Source organism: Lygodium microphyllum, chromosome 30 (genome assembly GCF_053477565.2).
Source record: "Lygodium microphyllum isolate KBCC chromosome 30, Lygodium_microphyllum_v1.1.10, whole genome shotgun sequence".
Classification (NCBI taxonomy): domain Eukaryota; kingdom Viridiplantae; phylum Streptophyta; class Polypodiopsida; order Schizaeales; family Lygodiaceae; genus Lygodium; species Lygodium microphyllum.
The window spans coordinates 51,730,856-51,753,685 of NC_141164.1; the positions used below are offsets into that span (position 1 = coordinate 51,730,856).

Genomic DNA, 22,830 nt, shown 5'->3' on the forward strand with positions numbered 1-22,830 from the left:
CACATACCTGAATAATAATTTTGGCACATTCGTTGCATGGAAACATTGTTACATACAACCTCTGAGGAAGACGACAGACAAACAAAAGTAGGGTTATCAATAGGCCCAGTAAGACCACTAACCATCACAGACACTAAGCCATAACTTTCAATAAAACCACGGGCAGCCAACAAACATTCAGATCACCAACCTGAGATTGTGCATGTGACAGATTATATTACCTGTCCACAAGCTGAGGCATGATTCTTATTCAAAATGGCATTCACTTCTGCATGGCAAACATACCTGCACAGAGACACAGATAATTGGCGTGTAGAAATACGTATAAGCAGGAAGATACTAGAGAAAACAGTGTTCAGTGCTGAGGGGGGTTTATTCATTGAGCAATGCTGAGCCTGCAACTTAATCGATCAAGAGGAAGACTGCATGGAAATACCCAATACTTACGGGTACTTCGTTTGCAGAAGATCACCATCTGCTGACATCTGAAACAAAAAAGCATACTGATTTAAACATGTTATATCACTACTGCAGAACCAGTTACAAATATTTCTCACAGCAAGAACCACCTTTGCCCAAGGAAGCAGATCATCAGAGCAGCCTCTAGGAAAGCCATTATAGCCAATGCCTGCATCATATTCTCTATAAGAGGATGCAAAAGGGGAAGGATAACAAAGACTAACACCATCCAATTATCAGGTATATTAACTCATAGCAGTATCCCATTAATCTAACCTGCACTATCATCCCTGAAATCAATTACTTGAACGTTCATTTCTAAATACAATGCTCCATGATTTGTGTTTTTTGGGTTAGCCAAAATAGACACACTGCTCACTTTACATTGGAGATGTAGCTTTGGAAGAGAAAAGGAGAGGCAGAAGGCACAAACAGCTCACCAAGAATAACTCTTTCTTGGCTCACCAAGCAGGCCCCAACCTACATGACAACAAGAAGACATTCAAGTTACATACATTCTGTGCAAAGTAAAGAAAGCAAATTGAGACATTACATGGAATGATGGCATCAAGGGCTATGCAAGCATTCACAACAGAGGACCAGTGCCATGTATTAGTTCTTGCATTTGTAAAGAAATATTTGAAGTACAAGCAGTGGAACCTTGGCCAGTTAATACACTGCCCATCATTGCACTTGCCATGATGGCCAAATAAACCCATTCTTTAGGCACAATAATGCATGTCTCAAGGCCATTGATTTCCATGTGCCACCTTATGTAGCCTCAAGTTTCAATTTTGATTGCTGTACAAATATGCCTGGGTTTTGTCTCACAAGGCAAATAGTTTTGCACAACATTCCCAGGGTAATAATTTTGACTTTTTTTGCTTTGATATCAAGTAGGCCCATTTCCAGGTCCAACCAAGATGTAGATTCACTGTATTTATTGCCTACACATGTGCAGTTTGTCTATTCAAAAAGTCTGAGAGACTCAATCTATCAATGTGAGGTACTCTATGTGAGATATACACACACTTGTACATATTTTGCCCTCATTATTCAGTACTCAGCATTCATCTTCTCTCTCTCTCTCTCTCTCTCTCTCTCTCTCTCTCTCTCTCTCTCTCTCTCTCTCCACATAATAGGTAATTGTATTAATTACAAAATAAGTACAAGACTACATGATTACAGATGCAAGATGGCTCTAGGCCATCGTGCATAAAATCTGAGACATCACAATCGAAGTACAAAGGAAGTGGAAGTAAAGAAATGCTCTAAACACATAAAGCACAAAACCAATCGTACAACAAAGCACAAACTGGTAAACATAGAACACTAGGTTAGGGTAACTCACAGACAATGAACACAATGTATAATGAAGTGAATGACTACTGAATATACAGTGCTCAAGTAGCAAACACACTATGCAATGAATAGTGAACCTCGAACTCTTGTATCTCTAGGATCAAGGCACAAGTTATGAGCTAGAGAGTGTGTCGTACTCCAAAATGGATCCCGAAATGCAACAAGGCAACATCTATGGTCAAACAACAACAAATACAGAGAGAGAGGCTAAATCTGATGTAGTTTGATGTAGACAACCAATGAGGAGAGAGAAAAACCAAAAACACTTGAGAGCAAATTTGGCGATAGCTAGAGGCAATAGACGACTGTGCAGGAAGTGTAGGCGATAGCCGGAGGAGAGAAACTCACCAAACGCAGATTTTGAATGATGCTAACAGTGCTTGACTGATGGTGGCGACAAATTTAACTAATGATCTTAGTAGCAAACACGAGCATCAGACAATAGGTGACAACTCCAAGGTACCAAGCAACAACTTTGGACTATAGGTGAGAGCTCTCACGTGGAGACGAAGGCTGGAATCGATACCAAATGATAGCATACAGCCAAGCAAAGGTCTCTGACCGTAATGTTCTCCACAAAGGTGTGGGCAAATGATAGCATACAACCAAGCAAAGGTTTGCTGACCGTGATGTCCTCCACGAAGGTGTGGGCAGATGATAGCATACAGCCAAGCAGACCGTGGAATCAAGTACCAGATGATAGCATATAGCCAAGCCTGACCGTGATGTCCTCCACGAAGGTGTGGGCAGCAGAGATACAGCTCCTAAAACTTGCAAAAACAAGATTAAGAGTGGTGGATTGCATGCCTATTTATAAATAGTTTGGGACGCCCAATTTAGGGTTTTTGCATGTGGGACACAATAACTCTCTAGGATCATGTTTCTTTTTAAAATATGAAAGTTTCTTCATTAATTAAGCGCACTTTGGGACTATTTAAGTCAAGCTAATGCAATTTTAGCTCAACACACCCTCTCAGGCCCAAAACTAAGCCTCAAAAAATAGACTAACCAAGCCCTTTCAGTTAGTGGCTTTTACCCCTAGGCATCTCACCCCAAAGCAGCTAGGGCATCGAGCAAAGAGTGCACATTGGCCGCCCAGTGACTTACCAAGACTACAGAGGGGATGGTTATCTTACCAAGGGAGCCTAACTAATCACCCCAAAGAGGCCAAGGTATCGAACTAAGGGTGCTCATCGAATGCCCAAGGATCTACCAAGTCCTTAAAGGGCAAATGAAATAAACAATGGACTTTTTTTATCTTTTCTTTTTTTTTTCCTTTTTTTTTAAAGGCTTTGTTTGAATTTTTCACAAGATTTAGCATTAAGTGAGGGTTTCAAATCAATATTCATCCCATTAAATCAGTATGACCCAAGGTATCGAAAATCAAGCCGAATAGCCTCAAAGCCTTCATAAACCAAGCAAAACAATCCTACACACTACTAAGATAAGTACCTAGGGATTACCTTTGGGGAAGGAAAGGGAGGATGTGGATGTGAATGTGGATGCACGCGTGCACACTAATCATATGGAGAATAAATGAAGAGAAGCACGACGACATGGGAGCAAGCAAGATAAGCAAAGCCAGCATGTAAGCAAAGAAAAAAACTGCCTTAAGAGACTGCCATGTGCAATGCCACAAGTATGGTGAATCTGGAGACGACCATTCCAAGGATGACCAAAAAGAGATAAATGCGTACAAAATACATGCTTACATGAACAGAATGCCAATGCATGGGATAATGCAAAGGGAGAGATGCAAGTTCTCATGCTCATACAGAATGCAATGCAATAATGCCAGTTGGTCAATGTCCTCACAAGAAAATTGTTCACTTGTCCAAGCACCCTTTTACAATCCTAACAATACGGAGGAAGTTACAAATGTCCATAATATATAATACAAAATACATAAATATTTGAGAGAGAAAAAAACTATAAATATCATCACTGTTACTATCACGAGTCGAAAATCGTCTCCTCTCAAATTGAAAAGAAAAATAAAAGGGAAGCATCATCTCCTCGTCAATCTAAAGAAGTAGAGAAAGGTGTACCCAAGCTGAGTAAGACGACAGAAACTCTAGGCGAATAGTGTCTGGCCCAACCTGCTCTCTAATAAAGTGATAGAGCAATGGCACTATGGTTGTCACAATAGACAAATGTAGCCACCTCACAAGGAAACTAGAGTGCAACCAACAAGTTCCTTAGTTAGATAGCCTCCGTAGTACTATCAAAAAGAGTCTGATATTCTACCTTCACTATGGAAGCTACCATCGTCTCCTACTTATGGCTAGCCCAAGAGATAGGTGGTGTTGTTCCCAAGGTGTAAAGATAGCCACCATGGAAACGCCAGGTGTTAGAATCTCCCGCCCAATCAAAATCACTATACCCCTATAAGCATAAACCATGACCATAAATTAGTCCATAATTAAATGTACATATTAAATATCCTAACGCATAAAGACAAGCAATCCAATGAGACATTTTAGAAGCATTAAAATACTAACTAAGCAAACTAACTCAATATGTAAGATCTAGCCTAGTATGAATCAACCAAAGTAGTTTCCCTACAACAAAACGATAGATGTGAGCATCAAAAGGCTGACCCGAGATATCCTTACGTAGATGAATAGTGGAATCAAGAGATGTGGCCATTGGCCTTGTCAAATCACTTCAAAATTGTTCCACTAGTTGTAGCGCATACTTCTACTGTGACAAAAAGATACTTCCCTTGGATTGAACAATCTCCATCTCTAAGAAATAAAACAGCAAACCTAAGTTTGTCATATCGAATATAACACAAATCTTTGCCTTGATTTCTAATATGACCAAAAAATCTAAGCCACTAACAAGTATATCATCATGTATAGTAGAATATAACTAACCCCCACGCTAGTGGTGCGCACATATAGATGTTGAGATGAGTGTGCAATGGGAATCCGAGACAAAAGTAAAGGAGCAACGGTATTGAGTGTGAGAGAGAGAATCCCAATATAAGTGTACCGGCTCGTCATGGTATACAAAGAATAAAATGTATTTATATATTAGGATACAAATAAGGGCGTGTTCACACCAGGATAAGTTTATACACACGAAGATTAAGAAACTTTACACCCAAAGGAACTTTACACCAATAACCTCCCACTTAAAGGCCCAAAGTGATACCTTTAAGCTAGCTAACTCCGACTAATCGGATATAATGCTCATGCTAAGCCTTTGCAAAACTCTTAGTAAGAACATCTACAAGGTTATCTTAGGTCAAAACCTTGGTCAATATAACAAGACCATCATCCAAGACCTATCAAGCGAAGTGGTATCAAACATCTATGTGGTTGATACGTATATGAAACATAGCATTCTTAGCTAAATATATTGCATTTTGACTATCACAACCAAGCATTGGAGTACGTGAAAGAAGACCAAAATCCTTGATCAAACAGCCAAGCCAAATGTCTTCCTTAGAAACTTCTATACCTGAAATATATTCAGCCTCTGTAAGTACTCAGTGCCACAATTTTTTGCAACCTTGAACACCAAGAGATAGCCCCACCAACCAAAGTAAAGACATATCCACTAGTGGATTTCCTAGTATCAAGATCTCTTGCCATCTCCGAATCGCAGAATCCCTGCAACTCTAGTGTATCCTTTCCATAGCATATACACTTCTCGTGTACATTTTTAAGTATCTAAAAATACATTTCACTACTTCCCAATGTGGTTTGCCAAAGTTAGACCTGAATCTACTAACAACTCCCACTGCATGAGCAATATTAGGGCGAGTTGCAACCATGGCATACATCAAAGATCCACAAGCTGATGCATAAGGTATACCCTTCATAGCACTAGCAGCTACATGATCTTTTGGGCAATTAGTTTTGCTAAGCTTTGTATGTGATGATAAAGGCACACCAAGAGGCTTAATAACAACCATATTAAACTTGCCAAGTACTTTGCTGATGTACTTGTCCTATGAGAGAAAGAACAAGTGCTATGCTCTATCTCTTTTAATGCACATGCCCAAAATATGTTCAACTGCTCCCGAATCTTTCATTGAGAAGGCTAAACTCAATTGCCCTTTAAGAGCATTCAAAGTACTCATATGCTGTCACAACTCTATAGAAACAGAATTTGTATCCTTTTTTATTAATTTGTCTATATAATGATTTATTAAATTTGTTTCCTTTGCACTAATTAGATATAAAGAAAAGTGCATTGGAGCTGGCCACTGATGAGTGGTCACAGGTTATGGTGGACCCACACGATGGGTTAGAGAAAAGATAGTTCACACTTCCACCTATATGGCCCGATTGGGCGTCTGTGATCAGAACTCACGCATATCAGGGTTAGACTCGCACACAGAAAGGATTGATGCCTTGAAGTGTGGGCTAGATCTGCCAGAACAGACAGTTACAATCAACAAGATGGCATGATCATGAAATGCTTGTACAATGTGCATGTGGGGGCTGAAAGCTTGAAATGCACATTTCTTTGCATAGGAAAGTCACATGAAGATTCTGATACCGTTGGGCTGTCACAACTCTATAGAAACAAAATTTGTATCCTTTTTTATTAATTTATCTATATAATGATTTATTAAATTTGTTTCCTTTGCACTAATTAGATATAAAGAAAAGTGCATTGGAGCTGGCCCTGATGAGTGGTCACAGGTTATGGTGGACCCATGCGGTGGGTTAGAGAAAAGATAGTTCACACTTCCACCTATATGGCCCGATTGGGCGTCTGTGACCAGAACTCACGCATATCAAGGTTAGACTCGCACATAGAAAGGATTGATGCCTTGAAGTGTGGGCTAGATCCGCCAGAACAGACAGTTACAATCAACAAGATGGCATGACCATGAAATGCTTGTACAATGTGCATGTGTGGGCTGAAAGCTTGAAATGCACATTTCTTTGCATAGGAAAGTCACATGAAGATTCTGATACCGTTTTTGCGATGTACACGGAAAAAGCTTTCATAGGACACCCATATTGGGGGGTCCCTAAATTTTAGGAGGTCCTTAAATTTTAGGAACCTCGAATTAGCCTAAAAATGCTAGTCCAAAAAATAGGGATGTCATTCTAAAAATAGTAAATTCTGTACTCTGACTGTGCTTACTAAATTTGGTTGTTTCTATTCTTGACAGTATTCAGCCCAAAAAGAAAGGCCATAGAGAAGAGACGTGTCAAGACACTTGTCACACAAGTTTCCAAGTGTCCCACCACTTGTCACATCTCATGACATGTGGCTGAACACTTGTCTTGTGCTACTCCACTTTCCCCTTTTGTACTAGCTCTTCCTCTCCTATAAATAAAAGCTCGTTTTTCTTCATTCAGCATCATTTTTCTTTGATGTAAACTCATGTACAACACCCACAGATAGCCAGAAATTGGCCCCATCCATCCCCATCATCATCCTCCACTTCTCCATTATCAAATTTCTCCATATGCCCTCTTCTATCACTGTTGTTTTACAGGACAGCAAGCCTGTAAATTCATTACAGCACCTCCTTCTCGAGCTCTTTCTTCCATTTTAGCAACAAGAAGCAAGCCCTATCCATGTACTGCTGTGATCAACGATGGAGAAAGGCTGATTTCCCCTCTTTCTTCTCTTTTAAGTGTTCATTTTGTGAGTAATTTTCATTTTCAGCTTTAAGTGTTCATTCTCTTTTATATTAAATCTCGAAAACAAGCGAATTTCATAATTGTTAAGCATACTACGTTGTTCGGGGTGTTTACATATGCTTTCTTGCAATCGACATGTCATTCACATATAAGATCAACATAATAAGGCTTCCATCATCAACCTTTTTACTGTATAAAAAATAATCTGCATGATTGCCTTTAAATCCATGGTTGAGTATAAAAGTATCAAACTTTTAATACCACTGTCTAGGGGCTTATTTCAACCCATATAAGCTGTGTTTCAGCTTATAAACCAAATGCTCTTTCCCTAGAATAGCAAAACCTTTGGGTTGTTTCATATACAACTCTTTATCCACGTCACCATGAAGAAAAGCAATCTTCACATCCATCTGATCCAACTCTAAATCCAAAGATACAGTGAGAGCAAACAAAATACGGAGCGTAGTCATCTTCACCACTAGTGAAAAAACCTCCTAAAAGTCTATGCCTTCCTTCTGTGTATAGCCCTTAGCAACCAAACATGCCTTGTACTTGGGCTTCCAATCAATACATTTCACCTTGTAAACTCATTTGTTAGGGATAGCTTTTCTATCCTTGGGTAAAGATACAAACTCCCATGTATTATTTGCATACACAAACTTCATCTCTTCCTACATAGCAAACTTTCACTTTCTCTTATTTTCACATGACTTTGCCTCTCTCATCAATCATTAAAATGCAATCCAAAGATGACTGAAACCTCTGTGGCTGCTTTATGACATGTATAGACCTTCTTACCCAATTATCTGTATTGTTAGGCAACGGGCCTACATCCTCAAATAAGCGCACACCATCACCTAGTGATCGATACCTATTTTCAACATGTTCTTCTTGATGTCCTATTCCATCCTGTGCATCTATTTGCTGTCCATTATCTTCTGGCTGTAGCACAATAGGTTGCTGCTCATTTTCAACATCAAAAGAAACAAAATCTTCTGCTAATGGTTGGCCGTTCATGCTGAATTTTGACATTCTTTTTGTCGAGGTTGTGAGATGGAAGGATCGAGGTGCAGCTGAGATTCAGTAGACAGTCTGAGAGTGAGAGACAGAGTTGAAGCACGACACCCAAGAGCATAGACTGAATGAGTGTAACTTGAAAGTACAAAGTACAACCCTTAAACCTTAGGGTTGTAGGGGGTGTTCACACCCGACACACACTAAGTGCCCATAAGTGTGTAACATAAGCACATAATCACATGTGACAATAAGACTATAAGTCTGGGGGAAAAAACCTCTCCTACAGAGAGTAAAAAGTGCCCCAATGTCCTACTGATCACCGACACTCCCATATGAGCGTAGGCGTAAGTGAGACGTGAGTCAAATACCCAACAAACCCCCCTGGAGTGAAGAGTGATCAAGAGTACAAGGATCATCCGCCACCAAAGGATATCAAATTTAAAGCATCGTGAAATGCTACAAATTTGTCATGAGGAAGAGCTTTGGTGAAGATGTCTACCACATTACTGGTGGTAGGACAATAGACAAGGCTGATATCACCTGCATGTAGCCTCTCTCTGACAAAGTGATAATGGATCTCAATGTGTTTCGTACGAGCATGAAACACTGGGTTCCGTGCCACTGCAATGGCACTCTGACTGTCAATGAACAACGGAGTAGGCTCCGTAATAGATACATCCAAATCAGCTAGCAAGCGTCTAAGCCATACGCATTCAACTGTGGTAGTGAAAGCTGCCTTGTATTCAGCTTCACATGACGATGTGGCAACAGTGGATTGTTTCTTGCTAAGCCAAGAAATGCAAGAAGAGCCAAGAAAGAAACAATTGCCACTAGTGGAGTGACCTGTATCATAATCACCAGCCCAATCAAAATCACTATAAGCATGTAACTGCAGTGGTCCCCCCTTGGCATAAAGCAACCCAAGAGATCGAGTACCCTGCAAGTAGCGAAAAACACGCTTGACAGCTTGCCAATGTGACATACGTGGCTGATGCATATACCTGCTCAAAGCTGAAACTGCAAACTATATGTCCGGCCTAGTGTTGCATAGATAGATAAGACATCCAACTGCAGGAGCATATGTATGTATATCAAACAAATCACTGTCATCATGTAATGACAATTTCAGTCCAGGTTCCATGGGAGTACAAACTGGCTTGCAATCCTGTAAGCCAAACTTCTCAAGAAGCTGCCCAATATACCTTGACTGTGATAGCCCAATACCGCGAGCATCATGTATGAACTGGATGCCCAAGTAGTAATGCAAAACTCCCAAGTCAGACATGTCAAAAGTTTGCTGCAAATTTTGTTTGAATGCTGAAATCTGATCAGCATGTGTTCCAGTGAGCAAAAGGTCATCAACATAAAGACATATAATCAGCATAGATCCCCCTTCTTTACATACGTAAAGGGTAGACTCAAATGAGCTGTTTAGAAACCCCTGACCAAGCAAGAAAGCATCTATTTTTGCATACCAAGCTCTAGGAGCTTGTTTCAAACCATATAGTGCCTTTTTGAGCTTGCATACCAAATGTTCTGAGCCTTCAACTGCAAAACCAATGGGCAGCTGTACATAAACTTCCTCCTGAAGTTCCCCATGTAAAAATGCAGTCTTGATATCTAGCTGATGCACTGTCCAACCATAATGTGCAGCCAAAGCAATCATAGACCTAATGGTCGTCATACAGGAAGTAGGAGCAAATGTCTCCTCATAATCAATGCCCTTTTTCTGTGCATAGCCTGTAGCTACAAGCCGTGCCTTGTATTTATCAATGGATCCATCTGCTTTCCTTTTCAGTTTGTAGACCCATTTCGTTCCAATGGCTTTCTTCCCAAATGGCAAGGACACCAAATCCCAAGTTTGATTCTTAGTAATAGAATCTAATTCAGCTTGCATAGCTGCCATCCAATGCACACTGTGTTGTGCATCCTCATAACATTCAGGCTCTTCATTATCAAGAGTATTTGCTGCGATAATAAACTCCATGGTATGTGCTGAATCATGCAAACGAGTTTGCCTTCTAGTACGACCAGCCATGGGTGCATCCAAAGGACTATCTTGCATAGTCTGCAAATACCATCTAGGTAGCTGTCTAGCATCCTGACTGTGTGCAAGCTCTTGCTGAATTTCAGTTTCAGCATGATGCTGAATATTCCGATCAGCCAATGGCTGAATTTCTGCACTTTCCATAGGAGAACGAGCAGCCTAATATGTGTCCAAACCAGCCAAGGATAGTTCTGATTTTTCATCAAAAACAACATCCCTGCTGACAAAAACCTTCTTTATAACGGGATCATAGAGTCTGTAGCCTTTGCTCTCATTGCTATATCCCATAAAAATGCACTTAACAGCCTTGTTGTCCAATTTTTTTCTAAGTACCTGTGGAATATGGGCATAGGCAAGACACCCAAAGGTACGAAAGTGACCAACAGAAGGTTTACGGCTGTTCCAAGCCTCAAAAGGTGTGATGGTCTTCAAGGCTTTGGTAGGGCATCTGTTCAAAATATGGCAAGCACACATGACTGCTTCCATCCAAAAACTATGAGGCAAGCTCTTTGCCTTCAGCATACATCTGGCCATCTCCATGAGTGACCGATTCTTCCTCTCTGCTACCCCATTCTGCTGTGGAGTATAGGCTGTAGTATACTGATGGACTATGCCCTTCTACTGCAAAAAGGAATTCAGCATAGAGGACATGTATTCCCCCCCTCGGTCCGAACGGAGAGTCTTAATCTTGCATCCAGATTGGTTTTCAACAAGTGCACTGAAAGCCAAAAATGCATCATACACTTCTGACTTCTTTTTCAAACAATAGACCCAGCAAAAACGTGTAAAGTCATCAATGAATATCACAAAATAATAACAACCGCCCAATGGCATGGTTTGCATAGGCCCACAAACATCTGAATGCACCAACTGCAATCTGGTTGTTGCTCTGAAAGCAACATCACGAGGAAATGAGAACCGATGCATTTTCCCCAAAATGCATCCCTCGCATAAGTGCTCAAGAGGTCTCTCCAAGAGTGGTAAGTCATCCAGCATCTGAGTACGCTGCAAAAGCATCAAGCTGCCAAAGTTTACATGCCCCAAACGAGCATGCCATAACTCCGCCTGTATCATAGCAAGAGTAAGAGTGGATGTCAAGTATGCCGACTGATCTACTGAAAGAGCATCCAACTCATATAAACCATGACACAAAGATCCTGTCAAGACCAAAGTCATGCGTTCTTTATCTCTAACTATGCAACGGTCATCATCAAATGTGACCTGCAAGCCACAACGTGCCAAAGAAGAAATAGAAAGCAAATTCTTCTTGATTCCAGGCACAAACAAAGCATCCTGCAGGCGGAGAATAGAGCCATCAATGGCTGTGAGCTGAATCTCCCCAATACCACGAACAGGGTATGATGCATTATTGGCACACTGTACCGATTTCCCAACGGGAGGTGCACTAACTGAAGCAAACAAATCTCTGCGACATGTAATATGTCTAGAAGCACCACTGTCAAAGAACCAAGTGTCAGCATTCTCTGTAGAGCTAAGTGCTCTATCGGCCCAAGAGATGTCATAACTGCAAGTGTAAAAACAATAGTCCCTGTCCACAACAAAGGACGCAGACTCACTAGCAGTGGAAGGAGTAGTAGAAACAGACATTCCTGACTCCTTCTTCTCTTTGGCAATGCGCTTCTTACACTCAGTGATATAGTAGCCGGGCTTCTTACAATAATGACATTTTCCTTTTTTTAGCTTGCGTCCCCCCTTATGTCTGATTCTGCGATGTGCCCAAAGTGCCAGATCTCTATGGAGCATTTTTCACCTTGCTGTTTTTGCCTTTCTGTCTTGCCACAAAAGCCTGCTCAGAGACTATAGCATCCACACCACTATTTTTCCGTGTTTGCTCCTCCTCTAGAAGCAAACTAACCAGCTGAATAAAAGTGAGTGGGTGCTCAACAATCCTCATGGTGAGGTTCAATGCAGTATGAAAAGACAAGTACGAAGGAGGTAAGGAATTCAAGGTGGTGGATATCAACTGTGCATCTGAAAAATATTCATCTACATTCATGAGCTGCTCCCTCAAGTCCTGAATCTTATTTAAGTGATCCTGCATAGAATCACCCTCATGCATCTTCAAAGTTTCCAACTCTTTCTTCAAGAAAGAGATTCTAGTCTCATTCTTTCCTGCAAACATATGCTCCAAAGTCAACCATGCATCTCGTGAAGAAGATGCCGAACGGATATGAGGTATGATGGACCGCTGAACTGCCAGAGCAATCAGCGACAAGGCCTGTGCATCAAGTGTATCCCAAGCTTTTTGAGCTGCAGTTCTTGGAGGAAGTGGCTGAGGTGGAGTGAGCTGAGGTCCCCGTTGTCCACGTGCGCCATGGGGAGGAGAAGTAACGGGAGCTAAATCCCGGTCGAGTTTCCTCTCCACTGACATAATCCCATAAATTCTTGGCCACTAATACATTCTTCATCATGAATGACCAAAGCGAATAGTTGTTTCCGTCCAATCTGTCTTCCTTGGATACATACGTAAAGACATTACCTCCCTGATTTGCTATGATGACAAATTTCCAAAGACAAAATGAGCAATGTCAAAGCAGTATGGACTGGAAATCTGCAAATTTCGAGAAATTGCAGCAAACACGCTTCTGCAATTACTGTGCAAGGGCGTACTCTATCAAAAAATTATCTTTAAATGCACGCTTCCCAAGGTGCAAACAGTGCACAGCAACACTGTTATATCAAAATCCCCAAAATTATTGCCAAAATTTCTGTCAAAACAGTCTTTTTGTGACTGTACCAGCAGTTCATATGCAACTGTCCTCAAAATACACAAAAGCCCCAAAATTTCTGATGATCCAGTCCAGAAATTTGCATCAAATTTATCCCACACCTGTGTTGTGCCTGCCACGTATGAACCTCCTCTTCCAGAGCCTTGTTCTGGGCTAAAATTCAAAATTTTTGTTTTTAAAAAAAACACACCTGACGTGGACTGCAGCAGGCGGACACGACGTGATGGCGTGACGTCTGCACTGGCGGCAAACTGACATGCGGGCGCTGGTCTGACGGTGGTCTGACGGAAGTCGGGTGGGCAAACAGTCAAGCAGACGTTTTTACGGCTGACGTGTAGCAGGCGACAGTGCTGACGAACAGGATGACAGTCAACTTAGGCAGCGTCGTGGCTGACGTGGACTGCGGGGCAGACGAGCGGCCGTTTGGGCGCTGACGAACAGCGCACTGGCAGACGTCAGCGCCTGCAGCAGCTGACGTGACGTCTGACGAGACTGACGTGGCTGGGCAGATGTTGCGCTGGAGACAGGTTGCGTACCCCAAGTTAGCTGGAGACGTCTGCTCTGTAAGCTAGAGGCAGGAAGCGACGTCTGACGAACAGCACTGGCGTGCTGAAGACTGATGACTTGGAGCAGACGCAGAGCAGAGGTGGCTCGGGTGCGGTCAGGACTGCACACTGCAGGCAGGAGCTGAGCTCAGAGCTGTGCTCTAATACCAAATGTGAGATGGAAGGATCGAGGTGCAGCTGAGATTCAGTAGACAGTCTAAGAGTGAGAGACAGAGTTGAAGCACGACACCCAAGAGCATAGACTGAATGAGTGTAACCTGAAAGTACAAAGTACAACCCTTAAACCTTAGGGTTGTAGGGGGTGTTCACACCCGACACACACTAAGTACCCATAAGTGTGTGACATAAGCACATAATCACATGCGACAATAAGACTATAAGTCTGGGGGAAAAAACCTCTCCTACCGAGAGTAAAAAGTGCCCCAATGTCCTATTGATCACCGACACTCCCATATGAGCGTAGGCGTAAGTGAGGCGTGAGTCAAATACCCAACAGAGGTCACCTTGTATAGCATGTTTCAACAACTTTGCCTCATTGAATACTACGTCTTGGCTACGTACTATCTTCCTACCTTGAGGAAGCCAAACTCTATAACCCATCTCTCTCTCATCTCCATATCCCATGAAGATGTCCTTAATGGATTTCATGTCTAGTTTAGTCCTTTGATCTACAAGAACATGCATAAAGACATCGCAACCAAAGACACGCAAATGGTCACATGAAGTAGATTTTCCAAACCAAATCTCTTCAAGAATGCCATTTTTTAATGCACAATTGGGAGAGCGATTGCATACATGAATTGCAGTGCATACATGAACTGCAGTTTTAAGAGCCTCTCCCCAAAACTTTTGTGGAAGATTAGTTATGGATAGCATGCATCTAACTCTCTCACAAAGCATGCGATTATATCTTCCAACCACACCATTTGATGCAGGATTGTTAGGGGCTGTCAACTCCCTCTTAATGCCATGCATCTCGCAAAACTTTTTAAACTCATTAGAAATATACTCACCCCCATTATCCGTTCTTATAGCTTTTAATTAAGCCCTTTCTATGTAGTAACAAAGGCATAAAACCTTTTAAAGGCATCCAACACTTCCTTTTAGCTCTTTAACACATACACCCATGACTTTCTATTGAAATTATCAATAAAAGTAACAAAGTATCGTGCACACCCATATGAAATAACAAGCATAGTGCACACATTAGAGTATACTAAATCAAGAGCATTGGACTTCTTAACAACACCAAAGTAATAAAAAGACTTCACATGTTTTCCATATATGCAATCATTACAAAGGTCAAGACCAAAGCCTCTCACACCAAATCTCCCTAAAGATAAGAGAACCTAAAGGCCTTTCTAGCTCATATGGCCAAGTCTTTTATGCCAAAGTTCCATCTATGAATGAACTTCAGCCACAGCCAAAAACTTACTTGCCAGGTAATGCTTTACAATGCAAATAGTACAAAGTCTTTTTGTTGCCCTTAACAATCAGCATAGAGCCCTTGTGGACTTTCCAAGATGATCCACCACCAAAGGTAGTAAAATATCCTCTTGCATCAAGCTGCCCAATTGACAATAGACTTTTTGTTATGCCAAGCACATACTTAACATCCTGTAAAATCAGCTCTTGGCCGTTTTCAAGGGCCAAGTGAATCGTATCTACATCCTCTATCTCACATGCATAGTTGTTGCCCAAGTAAACCTTGCCTAGACAGCCTGCAATGTATTCTGAAAATGACTCCAAAGAGAGAGTAATATGAAAAGAGGCACTGTTGTTCACAATCGATGATTGAGACAACCCATCATGAGTTGAAAGTAAAACATCAATTACCTCCTTTTTGGTGATGTGCATATCACCTATTGCTGCCATAATATCTACATCATTGCATGAGGCTACAAGTATCTCTTCAGTGTTAGAGAGCTCTTCAATGACCACACTAGATGTAACATTTACCTTTGCATAATTTTTTTTAGGAAGAGTTGTCATCCTTCTTTTTCTTTCCTTGCTATTTCTTTCTATCTTGATCTTTCTTGTAGTACCGACAATCGGCCTTTTTATGCCTTTTATGCCCACACTAATAGCAAGTAACATCCTACTTGTTTGCCCTTGCTTTTACTCCTACTTTTGCCTTTACTTGTTGCATTACCCCTCTTCTCTGACCTGCCTCTAAGATGATAGGCTAAACTATTGCTTTCTACACTAGACTTTCTTTTGATTTTCACACTGAGAATAAAGCCCCTAACACCATCAAAGGTTAAAGCAAGGCTGTTGCTAAGTAAAACAACCAAAGACTCCCAACTATCAAGTAAAGTCATTGACAAGAAAATAGCCTTCAATTCATCATTGAAGGGCTGTAAACTAGAGTCCTACAACTGACTTAAAATCCCTGTGAAAGCACTCAAATGCTCAGATGCTGACTTAGACTCATCCAACTCCATGTTCACTATTCACAAGCTTGCGCATGAGATGCGCTTGATTCACTGAAGTTGTATTTTTGTAAGTATCCATTAACTTTTTCCATATGGCATAAGCCGTATCAAGATGCTTAATGTCTGTAAGTACATCATCAGATATAGCCATTTTAATGTATCCATTGGCCTTCTTGTTGAGTCCAACCCAATCCTCATCTGTCATAGCTGCAAGCTTGTTTTCCAAAGAGCATCATCATAGTCCTTGAAAAATAAAATGCCTTGCATCCTATTCTTCCGCAAATCAAAGGCAATGCCATCAAGGCTCCTGATTTCAAGAAGGGATTTAGTGTCATTGTTGCTAGAGGCATTAGTGGCCATTTTTCAACAAAGTGCCAAGTACCAATGCTGTATTTTATGACAGTAAATAACAGGTTGAATATTGCATATGACAAGACATTGTATATTGATGTCGTATACTTCAAAGAAAGTGAACTAAATGAGCTTCTCCTACTTGGCTTTGCCTACCTATAATACGAAGGCACATTGAAATGAAGCATAATGCTTTCACTAAATCAAATCACCCTAAGATGTAAGATTGTTGACGTGACCTAGCCTCACACACTCCAACCAAGTGAATGAAAAACAACCAATGCACAGAAGTAGAGACAAAATAGTCACCCTTACCATCATACTAACAAAAAGTAGAAGACTTAGTGAAGATTCAAGATACACTAGGATTCACAAAGAAAACACAATGTGTATGAACACAGCAAAAACATAATGAACTTAGACAAGAATGCAAAATGCAAAAAGAAAAAAAACCTGAAAAACCTGATAAGAATGAATGAATGCTGGCATCTCTTCTTAGAACATACATTATTTGTCTATCTTCTATACAAAGCCACTTATGGACAAGCCTCTTTTGGACACACATCCAACCTCTATGGGCATACATATTAAGCATCATTTGCTATTCTCAACACCAAATCTATTGCTGGTGTAAAGTCACTTCGGGTGCAAAGTTCCTTAATTTCTTTCGGATATAAAGTACCTTAATCTTCGTGTGTATGAACTTATAAGGATGTAAACACATCCTTCTTTGTACCCTAACGTATAAATATATTTTATTCTGTGTATCATAACGAGATGGTGCACTCATCTTGGGATTTTCTCACTCTCACACTCAACACTACTGCTCCTTCACTTTTGTCTCACATTCCAATTGTGCACTCATCCCAACAAACTGGTATTAGAGCTGCAGCTAAGGTATGTGCGCTTCTCAAAGACAATGCGGATCAGTTTCAGTGTGCGTGCACAAAGAGAATTGTAGGTCGTCACTTTTGCAAGCAGGCAACAGTGTCTTCAGCAATTAGTGTGACTAGGGGAGACTAGCGTGACCAGGCAGACTAGGTGACAACAAGCGTCTGTCAATTGTGACCAGGCGACAGCGTGGTAGGTAGGCGACCCTCAGGCCTCAGGACTATGTGCCACGGGGTCGTTTGAGTTGGGATCGACGGTTGAGGGGGGCCGTGGATCACTGGGAGGATTTGGGCCCCTGCTTTTGGCCCAGGGTAAACCCGGCCCACGAAAGTGAACCCCGCCCACGAAAGTAAACCCGGCCCTGGGTGTAAACCCGGTTTGGCGCTAAAGGGAGGCCGGGCCGCCAAGAAAGGGAGGCTGTCAATCGATTTGACGGGTCACGCGACACGTGGATAGGGCCCGCGATTTTCATCGGGCATGAGACAGAGGCATCACGACAACGAAGGGGGGGGTACTTCGGACCAGGTTGGCACGCGTGGCGATCATGGATTTGAGGAGGGGAAGGCTCCGTCGGGCGAAAGGGGGAGTCGAGCAGGTTTACTATTTGGATCGCCCGCCCGACTGGAGTCTTGCATGCGAAACCTTGGTTTTTAACGCCATCGCCTAAGGAACTCACCTTCGCCATCGCCATCGCCATCGGCCATCGCCATCGCCATCGCTGCCCACCTTCGCCTGAGGATCGCCATCGTGCACAACACTATTGTATTCATGAAGCAACCTCTATTAGTATCCATGAAGCAACCTCTATAAGTATCCATTAATTCTGGCTATAAAAACAGGATACCTGCTACTATTGACAAACTAGTAGTACATAAGAACTGAGAAAAATTCTGAGTATAGAACTGCATGCTTACAATGGAACAGCATACCTGCCACTTTTGATAGGTCCACCTGAAAAGGAAGGACAGAAAAATCCATCTTTTGAAGCCACCAAGCTGATGCTAAAGCTAATGTTGGTAGATAAATATCTCCCAGTGACATTTTCCCATGCTAGTAGATAAATAGCCCCGGTGACATTTTTCCATGCTTGTCGGCATACAACATATATTGTTGGCATTGTCAGAGGACAAGCCTGGCTTTTCAAACTTTCAGCTCAAATACAACATATATTGTTGGCATGCAAAATATTTATGTGGGTAATACCGAGAGCATTTTCGCATAATACCGAGAGCATTTTCCAATCGACAGTTTTGCGCTTACCCGTGGCGAAAAGGTAGCCGGGTTTACTATTCGGGCTGGGTTTACTTTTGGTCCACTTTGGAAATTGCCTGAAGAAGGGACTCCCCACGCGCGCAAATGTCTTGTGTAACTTCCCTCAATCACCCCTCGTGGACCATATAATAACCCGCGCTCCATTAATCCGAAGTATCCCCCCTCGTTGTCGTGATGCCTCTACCTCATGCCCGGCGAAAATCACGGGCCCCATCCACGTGCCGCATGACCCGTCAAATCGACCGACAGCCTCCCTTTTCCGGCGGCCCAACCTCCCTTTAGCGCCCAACCGGGTTTACACCCAGGGCCGGGTTTACTTTCATTGGCGAGGTTTACTTTCATGGGCAGGGTTCACTTTCGTGGGCCGGGTTTACCCTGGGCCAAAAGCAGGGGCCCAGATCCTCCCCGCGATCCACGCCCCCCCCTCAACCGTCGATCCCAACTCAAACGACTCCGTAGCACATACTCCTGAGGGTCGCCTGGCACATAGTCCTGAGGGTAGGCGACCCTCAGGACTATGTGCCACGGGGTCGTTTGAGTTGGGATCGACGGTTGAGGGGGGGCGTGGATCGCGGGGAGGATCTGGACCCCTGTTTTTGGCCCAGGGTAAACCCGGCCCACGAAAGTGAACCCCGCCCATGAAAGTAAACCCCGCCAACGAAAGTAAACCTGACCCTGGGTGTAAACCCGGTTCGGCGCTAAAGGGAGGCCGAGCCATCGGAAAAGGAAGACTGTCGGTCGATTTGACGGGTCACGCGGCACGTGGATGGGGCCCGCGATTTTCGCCGGGCATGAGGCAGAGGCATCACAACAACGAGGGGGGGATACTTCAAATTAATAGAGTACAGGTTATTATATGGTCCACGAGGGGTGATTGAGGGAAGTCACACAAGACATTTGCGCGCGTAGGGAGTCCCTTCTTCAAGTGATTTCCAAAGTGGACCAAAAGTAAACCCAGTCCGAATAGTAAACCCGGCCACCTTTTCGCCACGGGTAAGCGCAAAACTGTCGATTGGAAAACGCTCTCGGTATTATGCGAAAATGCTCTCGCTATTACCCACAGAGATATTTTGCATGCCAACAATATATGTTGTATTTCAGCTGAAAGTTTGAAAAGCCAGGCTTGTCCTCTGACAATGCCAACAATATATGTTGTATGCCGACAAGCATGGAAAAATGTCACCGGGGCCTATTTATCTACCAGCATGGAAAAATATCACTGGGAGATATTTATCTATCAGCATTAGCTTTAGCATCAGCTTGGTGGCTTCAAAAGGTGGATTTTTCTATCATTCCTTTTCAAGTGGACCTATCAAAAGTGGCAGGTATGCTGTTCCATTGTAAGCATGCAGTTCTATACTCAGAATTTTTCTCAGTTCTTATGTACTCCTAGTTTGTCAATAGTGGCAGATATCCTGTTTTTATAGTCAGAATTAATGGATACTTATAGAGGTTGCTTCATGAATACAATAGTGTTGTGCACGATGGCGATCCTCAGGCGAAGGTGGGCAACGATGGCGATGGTGATGGTGATGGCGATGGCGATGGCGATGGCGAGCAGCGATGGTGATGGCGAGCAGTGATGGCGATGGCGATGGCGGGCAACGATGGCCGATGGCGATGGCGAAGGTGGGTTCCTCAAGCGATGGCGTTCTCAGGCAATGGCATTAAAAACCAGGGTCTCGCATGCAAGAATCCAGTCGGGCGGGCGACCCAAATAGTAAACCTGCCCGACTCCCCCTCCCGCCCGACGGAGCCCTCCCCCCCTCAAATCCATGATCGCCACGCGTGCCAACCCGGTCCGAAGTACCCCCCCTTCGTTGTCGTGATGCCTTTGCCTCATGCCCGACAAAAATCGCGGGCCCCATCCACGTGCCGCGTGACCCGTCAAATCAATCGACAGCCTACCTTTTCCGGCGGCTCGGCCTCCCTTAAGCGCCAAACCGGGTTTACACCCAAGGCCAGGTTTACTTTCGTTGGCGGCGTTTACTTTCATGGGCAGGGTTTACTTTCGTGGGCCGGGTTTACCCTGGGCCAAAAGCAGGGGCCCAGATCCTCCCCGCGATCCACGGCCCCCCTCAACCATCGATCCCAACTCAAACGACCCCGTGGCACATAGTCCTAAGGGTAGGCGACGGGGTCTGGCGGCAACACCTGACAATTGACGGAGACAGGCGGCAATCAGCACAACAATAAGTGACACCATCTGACAGGTCACGTTGGTCATGTCGACACATTTTCAAACCTGATTTGTCTTTTTTTTTTTAATTCTTATCAAGTAGGCCTTCTACTCATTAACGGGGTTTGCACGTGTAAGCACAGTTCTTAGATTTGTGCCCGAAAATTTGGGACTTTTCCCAAGTTTAATGCTGTTCAAGCATGACAGTGATATTTGATCCAAAAATTGCAAAAATTATACACATTGGCTTTGAAATTTTGGGGCTTTTGATATGTTGGTGAAATTATGCTTAGTTGAGCCGAATTTATTGACATTGATGTACATTTGGGCCCGATAAATTTGGGGCTTTTGCAAAATTTGCTTGTTTTATGTTCTTGGAAACATGTATTAATGTAATTGGGGTAGATTGGTCAGTGAAATTTTGGGGCTTTCTTTGAAATTTGTGGATTTTGGCAAAATTGATGTGTGAAATGCACTTTGGGGGCATTGCTGAAGCAATCTTGGTGTTGTAAGCAATGTAATTCAAGTTTATTATCTGCCAGTTGTGAGATTTTGAAAAAATTGTAGAGAATTTTGGTGTTTTTTGTGTATTAGAAGTGCTTTTGGGCACATATGTATGCAGTACATATGTTACGCAGCTCCTAATGAGTTGATGAATTGCTGAATATTCATGGTGCAGCACTGAATATTCATGGTGCAGCAATCTGAGTGATCATTTGCAGATCTGGGATTGTTGCAAATGTATTTTTGGTGATATTGCTGAAGCGAGAGTCACCTTGCAGTGGTGTATGCATGGAATGTATGCTGAAATCAAAGTTATATTGATGAAAGTCATTCTTTCTATTGATGTACATGTATGTATCCATAGTATGATTGACATTGGGACAAAAGTTAGAGTTGATTCATATTACAGTGAAGTGAAAATATATACAATATAACAACCTAAGACACTACAAAAAAAAACGGTTACCATGTATCTTTCTCCCCTAAATATCATGATTATAATCAAGGTTTTAATGGGTTTTCCAACTAGGGGAAGGGCAATAAGTTAGGTCAAGTCAAAAGTAAGACAAGTTGAACTTGTATCAACCAAAAAGAGAGGGCAAGCATTGTGATTTCCATTTCCATGCATGCCACCACACTTTAGTGGCACGTACTAATTAATCAAGGGCTCAATTAGATGGCTTCTCAACCAACTTGATGCAACTTGGTTAGATACTATCCCACATCCATTGTACATGATAGACCACAAATTGGCTTGCATGTCAATATCGAGTTCATAATCGTGTCTCAAAAGAGAGATTGATCCGATATATCGACTATAGAGCACTATACGTTAGAATGACAATAAGCAAAAGCAAAACCATAGCAAAATAAGCTAACACAAGTTGAATGCAAAACATAAGTGTGAGCAATGGAGGACAAAAATGTGATGAAATTAAAGCTAAGCCAACTTACTAAAGCAACAAGCCACTGATACATAGGCATAAATGAAATGCCATATGAGGAGGCATCCAAAAGGGTGGCTAATAGACCGAAAGAAAGAATAATCGATTAAGGTAGGAGCTCCTACTATCCTCCACTATTTAGGTGACTCTTGAGCAAGACATAATCATAATGCTAACATCCTTATAGAGCTTGGATAGACTTGAGTGCCCAAGAAGTCCAAATGTTGAACAATCAAAGGCAATTGGAGTTCTCTAGAAAGGTTGGGAGAGAAAGAGAGTGTGTGCGTACATCACAAGATACATGCACATACTTAATAACATGAAAAGTAAAGTCTAAAGAGGATGAGCACAATTGAAAAGCAAGTCAATAATGATGGATTTCACATGAGAGTTACCCCAAAGTGAGTTACCAAGTCTTAGTAATACCTATGTATG

General features: G+C 42.4%; 1 protein-coding gene across 4 annotated transcripts in view; it reads right to left on the reverse strand.

Annotated features, from left to right (window-relative positions):
* Window positions 1-22,830, reverse strand: part of LOC148009839 (Cytidine/deoxycytidylate deaminase family protein) — a 72,690-nt gene that overhangs the window by 41,084 nt on the left and 8,776 nt on the right. For all 4 annotated transcript variants that reach the window (XM_087673239.1, XM_087673236.1, XM_087673237.1 and 1 more), the window contains exons 4-8: window positions 900-939; window positions 570-628; window positions 448-485; window positions 222-285; window positions 8-61 (exon numbers count right to left, since the gene is read on the reverse strand). In XM_087673239.1, coding sequence (XP_087529365.1) covers window positions 8-61; window positions 222-285; window positions 448-485; window positions 570-628; window positions 900-939 — 255 coding nt within the window. The remainder of the gene's footprint in view (window positions 1-7; window positions 62-221; window positions 286-447; window positions 486-569; window positions 629-899; window positions 940-22,830) is intronic.